The following is a 12,193-nucleotide window of genomic DNA, read 5'->3' on the forward strand; positions in this document are numbered from 1 at the left end:
ATTTGAGAAGGACACTATTGCGTCATTGTGACTGCACAATGACAATAAAGTTATTGAATCTTGAAAATGTAGGAAGCGAGTGCAATGATAGGGTGGGTGGAATGAGCTCCCTTTTGTTAATACCAGTTAATTACCTGGCATTAGAACTTTGTAGCTGTGACAGTTGCTTCTAATAGGGTAGGGTTACAGTTATACATCTACAGTATATGTATATTTATATGTACAGAGCTTTGTATATGACCCTATCCTTAGAAATTTGGAGCTACATCATACCACACCACCGTCATCAAAGCACCAATTGAGGTGTTATCTTTTGGAAGAATGCTCTTTAGTCCTTCCAGTAGAGTTTCACACATTTAGGTAATCTATGACAAAGAGCACTAACGCTTTTCAAGGTGGAATAATAGTGCGCTCTAGTTGTACTTTTCAAGTCTGAACTTTCAACTGGACTCAGAAAGTCGGACGATTCCACACAACCGCCGAGTTGACATTTAAAGATGGCTGCCCCTGTAATAATCCTTTTACACTTTTTACTATTTGTTATCACAATAAGTTAGCCTTATGCATAGTATTGTTTATATATATATATATATATATATATATATATATATATATATATATATATATATATATATACACACAAGTATATGGAAATGCTGTCTCAGTGTGATTTACATTTTTCATGTGTATATGTAAACTACACAGCAGGCCGTGCTAATAACGGCTATCTTGTTTCCCCTTCTGTTTTTGGCCATTGGCTAGTTTCTTCCAGCTTTGTAACGGAAACGCTGATAACTCTGGTGTGACTTCATTCCCAGCTCTTGCTTGCGACTTCCGAGGTAAATGGAACGCACCATAACATTTATTTTGATCTATTAACAGTTTTATTTTACCGTCCCGCAAACCAATATCAAAACAAAGCACAGTCAAGACGTTCCTACGATGTATAAACACTATGTTTCTTTGCGATGGTTTATACTGTGTCTTAATTTGAGACTAGACTTAAAGCAGCAGTGATGGAAGGATCAGCTTGTCTGACACTGTTCTGGGTTCAGCTCCCGATCTCACACAGTAACTGAGGGCTTTCTTTCTGATGGATTATACTGGATATTCAATGCAATTCAATTTTATTTATAGTGCCAAATCATAACAAAAGTTATCTCAGGACACTTTACAGAGTAGGTATAGATCACTCTACTACTTATTTATGATTTACATAGACCCAACAATTCCCCCGTAGTTTTACCAAAAACAGAAAGGATAACAATGCAGCATTTCATTTGTAAAATAAAGCACACTCAATTAAATAATAATTAATACTAAATAATACATGATATAATGGTTGTTGATTTACTCCAAGTTTTTTCTTTTTGATTAATTCCTCGAATGTAACCATCCTGTATCCTCTTCCTTATCTGTCCCCATGGCAACAACATCCAGTCCGTACGTCACAGCTGTGTTTTCCATTGTCCACATAACATGCTGCTAACAGGAGACCTGCCTTGTTCCTTGTAGTAAACACGAACTACAGAGTGAGTGCTGATTTCCACCTTCTCATTTTCATCCAACTTTCAGCAGGATTTTGTTCCGCTGGATTTACCAGCGCACCGATTTAACAACGTCTCCAACTGCTAATGATCAGCTAGCCGGCTAAGCTAACCCAGCTAGGCTTTGTGACTAGCGCTTGGTGTTGCTAATGCGAATGCTAATTTGTTTGCAGTACAGTAAGGCACTATGGTCGGTCTCTTATTGTCAGTCTAGTTGTAGTCTTAGCCCTTAATGCTAAACTCTACTTAGTCGTGTGTGACTCGGACGTAAAGAGTGGCATAATAAGGCCATATTTGACTCATGAATGACTACAGCTGGTGCTAGCTACATTGAGCTACTTCACTGCTCGGCGTCACTGGGGTTGTTTGACGGTATCACTGTTCACACCAAAACTCATGAGGTTAAAGATCACCTGCGTGATTAACTCATGGCCTGAAGGGCAAGTGTGCGCTCCGGCTTGTTGCAGTTTTTCGAGGTGCAGCGGTGTTCTTTGTTTGCTAACCCTTTGCTAACGGTAAAGCGTCGTGTGCACGTGAGCAGCCTTCGCGACAAGAATTTCATATTCGCCCCAGTTTCAGCATCGGGGTGAACTGTTATGAAGATGAAACGTGTGTGTCGCTGCTTCATTTGGTCCCAGTGGTCTGTGTTAAAGGTTTGCACCAAGTAAACAAACCTGACGGGCACTTGAAGGAGGGTGAACACAACCCAGGAGGCTGTTCTCGGACAGGCAGAGAAGCCCTACGTGCTTTAAAAGAAGTAGTATTTTAATCTGCAGACCCAGCATATAACTCAGTACAGTGCTGCCGAAGTGTGGCTGTGCACTCTTTAGTTTACAGTGAGGCTGTGGCACTAACTGTTTACTGTAATGCATGGGTGCACACCCGGGGCAATATATATATATATATATATATTTTGAATATCATTCAAAAAGTACTGCACATGGAATCATTGACTGTGATTACCTTTCCTGTTTGTTTGTCCTAAACAGGCAGGATCTGCACCCATGCTGCAATGGTTAACCTAAAGACCAAGAATATGAGAGTGATGTCAAGATCTAAATGTGGCTGATTCTATTCTCCTTTGTGGTGACATGTCACTTTTGTTAATGTTCCACTGATGTGTGGCACAGTACAGTATGTCATTCATGTTCCACTGGCACATGCTACTTCCTTGCCCGGCATCACCAGTCTGGAACCTCTCAGTTCATGTTCAATTTTAAGGGGCACATCACATTATCCCAGTACAGACTTAAATGACATGATTGGATAGGCCTACAACCAATCAGAGCAACGAAACATGACCTATAACCAAACAGCAACAAAATAACTTCCAGATGGTATTTGGTTCATTTTTTTAAAGATTATTTTTGGCAGTTATTCAAGTCTTTATTAGATAGGACAGACAGGAAATGGGGTGAGGGAGAGAGAGAGAGGGGGAGACATGCAGCAAATGGCCGCAGGTCAGAGTTGAACCTGCCTCGAGGACCTTCATCCTCTTTACATGGGGCCGCTGCTCTAACCACTGTTCCACCGGCCGCCCGGTATGTGGTTCATTTTGAAGCAGCGATGAATGGCAGATGGGTCACAAACATTCTCAAATTACAGCTAAACAATTCAGCCAAATGTGCGTCTGAAAACATTTTATGCGAGAAATGGGCAACACAGTAACTGCCTAATTTCAGTTTGATCGCAGTTTTGCTGCACAGATAGGATAAGCTACGTTATCCGGTCTCTAAATCTGATATAACACCCTTACAAAATACTATTTCTGGGTCCAAACGCTCTGTGAAATAATTTCCCCCTGGGATTATTAAAGTATTTCTGATTCTGAGCCAAAAAAACCCAACAACAGCCGGACCTGTGAATGATTACGATCAGTTCTTTCTCCAGTGAGATACCTTTTCATCGATAGGAAATAAGTAATATGACAAAAATAATTGTTTTTGCTCAGACCTGTTTAAACAATGGGGAGCACAGCACTGTGACATTTGTAGAAATATTAGGCTTAGACCTGCTAGGACCCAGAAACAGTACTTTGAAAGGGTGCTACGTCACGACTTAAAGACCCGGGGCCTCATTTATAAAGCTTGCTGCGCACCTTGTGTAGACAGGCAGAAGCGTGCGGTGGCAAAATGATTTGGGGAGAAGCGTGCGTATTCCTACGGCAACTATCACCTGTGATTAGAGCTCCTGCTACGTTTTTTCGACTCGGGAATCCGCAACACTTGATGGAAACACCATGAAATACAGCTGAGTCAGCAGAAAAAACACACATTAACTTGAAAATAACTTTCAGCAAATGTATTTCACACTGTATAAAGCCTAGCTGTAGTTGTGGATAGGCTATACTAATATAGGACTATACTGTTGGCACGCAGTTAAGATGCGGTTTGAATTAATTATCAAGTCTACGTGTTTTTAATAACATGTTTAATTAGATTTTTAGAACTGCATACGTCGGCACGTTTGGCCGAGGTTGTGAAAAAGTTTTGTGCAAAGTTATGGCTTACAGTTATTGATTGAAAAGGTTCATTTTGGAAGAGACAATCATTTTAAAATGTAGGAAATGATTCCATTCATCTGTTTTCAGTCAAATTTGACCATGCTGAGATGCACTCCAATATCATCCATTATTTCTTTTCTCACTTCATAAACCTTGATATTATATATATGAATATGCTAAACTTCCTTACAAATAATAACAGTGGAGTTAACTTGAGTCACAGCTGCGGTGGCATGTTGCCACTGGCTCTGTTAATATTTATTTGAAATGCCTCTACTGATTCTTCCAAACAACAAATTTTTGCGGTGCTCAACCTACACCTCCATTTCCTTTTGGCAGAACTTTGCTTTTTCCGCCTTCTTCTGTGTCATTTTCCTCACGTCAGTCAATGTAATGTACTCATTAAGATAGTGTTCATATTCATGACCTATTTAACATTTACCATTTATGGTAGATAGTGGGAGGAAAAGTGGGATGACACTGGGCGGAGATCATCCCTGCACAATCCACCGTGGGTGGGAATTTATCGGTATTTATAAAGGAAAGATTGTGTGCAACTGTGCGCCACACAGTTTTATAAATCTCAAAAAAAATTTTAGCGCAGCACATTCATGGTTTTGTACGAACGCAATGTTTTGGGAAGGATTCTTCGTCCAGTTTTATAAATGAGGCCCCACATGAAATCAGTCATTCTCTTAAACCCGCAACACATGAGAGAAACGGTTGTGATTGGCCTGTCAGAGCTCAAGCGGCTGTAAATCTGTCTGAATGTGAAATTTTGCTTTAACATAGGCAGACATCCATTATGTGATATTAGAAAGTTAAACATTAACACCATACATCAAATATATTTACCTCATAATATCATCCAAATTGACTTCACTTTATGTAGTCCACAGGCTCCAATATGTGGCCTCAATAGTCCAGGGTTCTAAAAATAATATGTGCATGTGATGGACGAATAGCATTGATTTTCTCCCACTTGCACATGAAATTTGGTTGTTTTAGTCAAGATTAAGCTCAAAAATATTTTCCCCAACTATATTTAAAATCCCTTTATTCCTTTTTATTCCCATAAATTCCTGTTAATTCCCATTGAAAGTCTCCAACCTTGAAAGTGCCCTGAACTTTCCAACCCTACTCTCAACTGACATAATGAGGACGTGTCACTCTTCATTGTGGTGTCATACAATGATTGTTAGTGGAAGTGTTGCACTGCTGCTCGTGTTTTTCTCCCGCAAGTGTCTTTTGCTAGATTGTTGCTGCAAACAAGGTAAAGGAAGTCAAAGACTCAGCAGTGCCACACACCTAGCATGCTGCCCATCATGATCACTGCTCTCTATCATAGTGGGTGAATGAATGTAAACATGATTGCATGGCATCAGTTCTCTTATCAGTAATGAGACCAGGCAAAAAAGAAGTTTCTGTCCACCATCACAAAGTATAGTACAACGGTGGGGAATCACAATTCAAGCACAATACAGCCTGATAATGCAATATGATCATTTACTGCCTCTCAGAGCAATTAATATTGTGAAAAAATTCTATGACGTGTGATTTGCGTTGTACGGAGGCCCCACTCGACCAAACGGCATTTATTCACTGGCCGAAGTGAGTAGCAGCGGCAGGACTTTCACCCTGGGCGAGCAGGGTCCAGTTCCTGGGGGGTGGCCCTTCATGTCCCGGTGCCGTTCATGGATGTACTAAACCAAACCATGGCCTTTTTGCTAATCCTCACCAAGTGGTTAATATTAATAATAATAATATTTTGTCTCGTAGATGGTAAGCTGAACGAGGAGACTTGTTTTGTCTCCGGTTATCAACCTCAGCCCACCAGTTGATGGAAAATTTCTTTTTTTGGCAATATTTCAAAAGTTTGCTAACAATTCGCTTGACAGTTGAACTTGGCTATTGTGATATTTGAGATATAGTCACCCAAATTTCTATGGTCTATGTCCTTTCTATCATAATGTCAAAAAACCAGCAGCATCGAGATATAAATATGACCTATATAGGCATAGAAGGTTTTGACCAGTCCTACCTGATCAGTCATCACATACATATTTCTAGAAACGCGGAGGTGCTATCAGTGGGTGCAATCCAACAATGAGGTAAAATTCAAAACCTGTGACTCCTGTTAGCCCTTTGCTTCAAGCAGAAATTGGAGCCAGCAAAGCCACTAGATCAAGAGTGACACATCATTGTCTACCATTCAAGCTCAGTGCTGGAAAATAGCAGAAACATGGAAACAGAGTTCAGCCGGGTTACCCTCCACAATATCCCAGGCTACCATAGAAAATGAGTGGCAAAATAAGTTCCACTTCCCGTTCAGTTAATAAATCTATACAGTTCCAAAAAGGCACGATCCTGATGAAGTTACAAATACTCATCTGAGAACATATGACTCAAAGTTTCTAAATGATTAACAGCTGAGGGGACATCACATACATACACACATAAAACCTAATGCTTTTATTCTAAATGTGGACATATCAGATTTTGACGAGGCACTGTGTAAACATATTTATAGATGACAGAAGATCTATTCTTCTAATGATTAATCTCCTTGGACAGTATATTTCATTATCCATCTGAGGCTGCATCTTTTTATAATGTGCGGGACCAATCATTCTAAGACAACAACTTAATAACAGGTTTTACATGGCAGAGTGTCAAGATTTCTCTAATTACCTGCTTTATATAAGTTGTTATTTTTATACCGCTTTTCACCGTGCTCTGAAATCCAAATGTGTCATCCTGCTGCACATCACAGCTTACTCAAACTTTGTTTTTCCTGTGTTTTGTTCTCTGCTTCTTTTGTAGTGGACCGCAGTTTGAAGCGCCGGCAGGTGAAGCCCCTTGCTGCCTCTCTTTTAGATGTACTGGATTATGACAGCTCAGATGACAGTGACTTCGAAGTGGGAGACGCCTCAGGTAATCCCCTCCTTTGTAATGTTGTAGTAATGTTTGTAGTCTTATATGTAACTATACTGTACATCCTAATTTGACAATTAAAGCTATGGTCTACATTCTGAAAATCCGTTGAGCCTCTGAGTCAGATTTGAAAAAAGCATCCGCTCAGGCGTTCTGCGGCCTGTTCAGCGCAGGGATCATTGTTCCACACGGACCGTTTATGCGGATGCACACCGCTACATTTGGAAAAGGCAGAGAACAAGTTTGGGATAATTTCACACTTAAAAAAGAAAGCCAAAAATGTTCAATGTTTCCACTGTCAACTAGAACTGTTCTACCACAACAGCACAACATTGATGTTTCAGTGTCTGAGCTGCAAGCAGCCCTTTGTTAACGCACTTCACCGAGCGACGCTGTTCCGGTTTAAGGAGGGCAGTTGCCGTAGTGACGGACAAACAGGAAGAGAATGCATGATGTTAGCTGTCTTCGTGAATGCCTCTATGTTTAGTATTTCATGAATGTTAAACGAGAAGTCACCTCCCTGATCAGTCTTTATAGTTTTGTTTGAGTAAATGTGTCAGTGGTGTTTTGTATGTTGCTTGTTGTTGATATCTATCGTTAATTCATTTTCTAAATACATTTATTTAACTTTGAAACCTGTTTTAAACATGTGCGTCACATAGAATTTTATGCACTACTTTGAATTGTTTAAACAGTAAATTTATTCATGGTAAACTGGGAGTGTATTGCCTTCAACACCCCATGCACACGTGCACACTCAAACACACGCCTGTTAGGTCACCACACCAAAAAGGCCTACCCCAGACATAATATATATTTTTGAGAAATAACGCTAATTATATCAATAATAAATATAATAATCAATTATATATACTGTATATATTTTTGTATCTGATTACTCGATAACTGGATGGAATAATTGGTAGAATACTAGATTACAAAAAGATTTGTTAGCTGCAGCCCTACCTTTAGGTTACAGTTTCTCCAACGGCACCGACGTTAACTCGTTGGACTGTTCCAGGTCATATCAGCTGTGGCTAATTAATTTTAATTCTGTGAGTAACTCGATGGCCAATAAAACGTTGCTGTCTGGTTTGTGGGCACTCTGGAAGCCAAAAAAAACTTGATTCGGGACATCCCTTCTGTCCTCCTCCCTGGCTTGTTAGCATATTGCTCGATGATGGTCATCACACTCATGGCTCAGATGCAATTCAGACTAATTTGGTTGTCCAAGTAATACAAACAAGTTGCACAACTCTTTCCCATTATACCATGCTTGATTCTGTTGTCGTTGTTTTGTGTTCTGGTAGGATCAGACGGCACAGGGAACGGCAGTGATGAGGAAGGGTCTAAAGCGAGCGCTGCAGGTTCAGAAAGTGACTCGGACAAAGCCGGTTCTGCAGATGATGGTATAGATGAAGAGGAGGCCAAAGACCTGGCTGCTGAGGAGAACTTAACGGAAGATGAAGAGAAGACCAACCAGCAGCCTTCCTCAGACAGCTCCACCAAAGACACCCAGGCCGTCGCCACGCCCAAAGGCCGACGCAAGAGCAAGAAGACACCAGAGCCTGAGCCTGAGGCGTCTGCGGGTGCAGGCACTGAATCTACCTCAACATCAGGGTCCGGCAGCGTGAACACGGAAGATTCCCAGGCCGAGCCCAAGAAATGGAATTTCCGCAGGAACCGCCCCCTGCTGGACTTCACCACTATGGAAGAACTGAACGAGATGGACGACTACGACAGTGAGGATGATAACGACTGGAGACCCACAGCAGGGAAGAAGAAAGGCAGAGCAGCTGCTCAGAAAGGAGGGACTGAGGAGGAGGGCGGTGGCAGTGCCAGTGACGATGATGAAGACGATAACGATGATGATGACGACGATGAGGACGACGACGACGACGATGATGACGACGACGACGACGGCGATGACAAGGAGGATGGTGATGACGACAACAACAACAACAACAATAACAGTAGCAGTGACAGTGACAAAGAAGTGAAGAAGCCCAAGAAGAAGGTTAAGAACATCAACGCTTTTGATGAAGAGCTCACTAATGACAGCATGTCCCAGGGAAAGGGCAATGAGGTGAGGGCCACTCCAGTCTCACAAGGAGAAATGAAATCACATGTTTTGTGCATCTTTGCCAGACTACAGGCCTTTATTTTACGCAGGCTAGGGCTTTTATCATACAAGTTTGCTTCCTTGATGTTTTATAATCTTCATGCCTTTATTTGCAGTTAGAAATCTTAGAAAATCCACCTTCTTCCGTCAAAAAAATATGTTGCTTTATTGCTGTGAAATATTCTGTGGAAAATACTCACGACAAAAACGACAGTTCAAACAAAAAAATTGACATGCAAAAATTAATCATATGGTAAACAAAATAGTGTCCGATGTGTATAGGCCTTAATTCACAAATGTGGATCTGGAACCTCTCAGTTCATTTTGGATTTCCAAGGGTCAGCGGTGCAGACCAAAATTCTTCTGGACACAGTCACAACCAGTCAGACCAATGAAACATGACCTACTACCAATCGGAGCAACAGAATAATATAGGGACACATGCTTGTCCCTGTGTTTGGGCATGGTTGGGCACAAACTTTGACAAATTACAGCTAAACGGTATGTGTTTCTCAAAACACTTTCTGCGAGAAATAGAATCTTGACTTATATTTGATCAACGTTGCCTAGTTTGATTTGACTTTGGTGAGCCTGGTAATCTTCACTGGACTTGCGTGCAGACTAGAGGTGACACATCTCTATCCAGCACCGTAACGCAAACACGTGAGGCCCCCCCGCAGGCCCCACCGGCCAGGCAGATCACACATTAGGTGTGTTTCCACTATGGTCGACACCCTGAATAAGGTGGGTCTAGCTCGCCAAAAACGCCCCTAAATTGCATGTGAGTTGCTCAGGAGGCCGTTTGACCGGTTACAAAATGGCCCTGTAGGAGCCCAGCAGGGCCTCTTTTGTCCCCTGAAATATACCCGGTTGCTGATTGGCTGTAGCTCTCAGCAGGATGCGACGTGTGGTAGAACAGACGCCACAACAACACGGTGAAGCGCAGATGCGCAGCGCAGATGATCTGTGCACGGATTCTGAATTGAATTTCTGAACTGTGGTCCTTTGATGCATGTTCCATCCATTCATGTTACTTGTACATAAGTTGACGTTGTGAATCATACGGTCCACCTTAAATCAAACTGCAACTATTCTGTATTTCTCTGATGAGCTGATCACCGAGTGATACGTCACCTCTGGAGTCTCATAAATCCTCTCTGGCCTGTTTTTTGTAATGGAAACACGGCGAGTGAATGGCCGTTTGAGAGGGCGTGCCCTGAAACTTTCCTGGAAGCCACTCTACAGGGCTAATGGAAACACGCGGATAGTGAGGATAGGCATCATTTTAAACCTTTACATGCACATCAGCATTTAGAAGACCACTTAATTTAATATAATTTATTTTGGGAGTTTTTTTTAACATCAGGTTACAAGTAACAAGTAGGTTACCATGTCGACACGTCAGCGGTCGTCAGGCCTGACTAACCCGAAGCCTCTGTACGTGTCCATGTGTTTGGTGCACTAGTGTGCCTCTGCGGTCTGTCAGCAGCTCCTGAGTGACAGCTGCTGGATAACCTGCCTTCACCAGCTGACCGACACACAATTACTAAACCAAAATAGTTTTCATGTCGGCTTCTTGGGAAGAAATCAACAGTATTTCACTGATTCATTGACTTTATTTCCACGTCCCAGTGCAGTGCGGTAGGCGAAACAGTGACGCAGACGCACACAGACTGAGCTGATCAGTCAATGTAGATGTTCAAAAGACATATATGGCTGAAGAAAACAATATATTTAATACCATGGAAATGTATCTGTTGTGTGAGATGAGCCAGTGGCGACCGTGGCAAACCAAACACGCTCTCTGTGCAGCAGTGACTGTATGGTGATGGGCGGGGCTGTTTCGGACGGCCGTCTCTGTCAGTCATCATCCTAAACCCTTCCCACATGAGATAAACAGGCAAAACACAGCGCACGTACAGTACTGTTGCTGCTGAGGCGCTCTTGAGCAAGGTACCAAACCCTCACCTGTCTGTGCCTGATATAGTCTTGATTGTGTTTGTGTTTTCTGTGGACACACTTCTTGTGGACTGTACTTTGGGCTAAAAGTCAAAAGGCTCAGTGAGAGAACTGCTATATTACTTAGCACTGAATCAAATCAGGCTTCCACCTCATACCACTTATATAAACCACTGCAGATGAATTACGTATTTTGTCTGCACATTGGCTACTTTGTATGGCATTTCATAATACCATACAACAATGTGAGTCACAAAGTCACCATATAATCCAATGAGAGGTCCAGATGGTATCAGAGTGATTCCGGGAGAATTTCCGCCTTTGTGTAATCGACTTAGCCCAGTGTCCATGTGTATTGAATGTGGGATTTACTAACTGTCAGTTACCGGATCCGTGTTCAGATCAGAGGGAGGGGACATCGATAAGTGGCTTTACTGTATCTCTGTTTCCTGATTCCCCAGGATACTTTACTGGACCGGTCCCAAACTTGGAGCACTCAGCACATCCTCATCTGCTGCGTCTGTCTGGGAGACAACAGCGAGGACGCAGATGAGATCATCCAGTGTGACAACTGTGGGGTGACTGTGCATGAAGGTAGGCTGCAGAGTTAGTCAATATAAGTAAGAGTCCAATAAGAGTCCAATATAAGTGTGTTGGTATATACAGAGCTGCAAACGACTCAGCCTAAAATTAGTCTGCCACCAGTCCAGGTATTTGTCACGACTACTTCATAAAAGAACTGCTACCAAACACGATTGATGACTCTGTGAGTCATCTCTTCTGGATTGCTGCTGTCCCAGACATCCATCGTTAAGGCTGGCAATGCAAGATGGATCAGTTTGACACCACTCATTTTTAATCACTTTGTTTATAACACAGAGTCCTCCACAGAGCTGGGTCTGTCTGACGTTCCTGCCTGTAATAGGGAAGGTTTTCGTTGCCACCGTACTCTACGGGGGAATTGTTGAGTCTATGTAAATCATAAATAAGTCATAGAGTGTGGTCTTTACCTACTCTGTAAAGTGTCCTGAGATAACTTTTGTTATGATTTGGCACTATAAATAAAATTGAATTGAATTGAATTATTAATTGAGTTCCCCTTGTACTAATTTAAAAGCACTAGATTTG

At 41.9% G+C, this 12,193-nt stretch overlaps 1 protein-coding gene across 4 annotated transcripts in view; it reads left to right on the plus strand.

The window, feature by feature from the left end:
• Positions 1-1,459: 1,459 nt before the first annotated feature.
• Positions 1,460-12,193, plus strand: part of phf14 (PHD finger protein 14) — a 121,582-nt gene continuing 110,848 nt past the window's right edge. For all 4 annotated transcript variants that reach the window (XM_083925916.1, XM_083925918.1, XM_083925917.1 and 1 more), the window contains exons 1-4: positions 1,460-1,532; positions 6,874-6,984; positions 8,295-9,070; positions 11,527-11,659. In XM_083925916.1, coding sequence (XP_083782042.1) covers position 1,532; positions 6,874-6,984; positions 8,295-9,070; positions 11,527-11,659 — 1,021 coding nt within the window. In that variant the 5' untranslated portion in view covers positions 1,460-1,531. The remainder of the gene's footprint in view (positions 1,533-6,873; positions 6,985-8,294; positions 9,071-11,526; positions 11,660-12,193) is intronic.

This window comes from Echiichthys vipera, assembly GCF_963691815.1.
Source record: "Echiichthys vipera genome assembly, chromosome: 13".
Classification (NCBI taxonomy): domain Eukaryota; kingdom Metazoa; phylum Chordata; class Actinopteri; order Perciformes; family Trachinidae; genus Echiichthys; species Echiichthys vipera.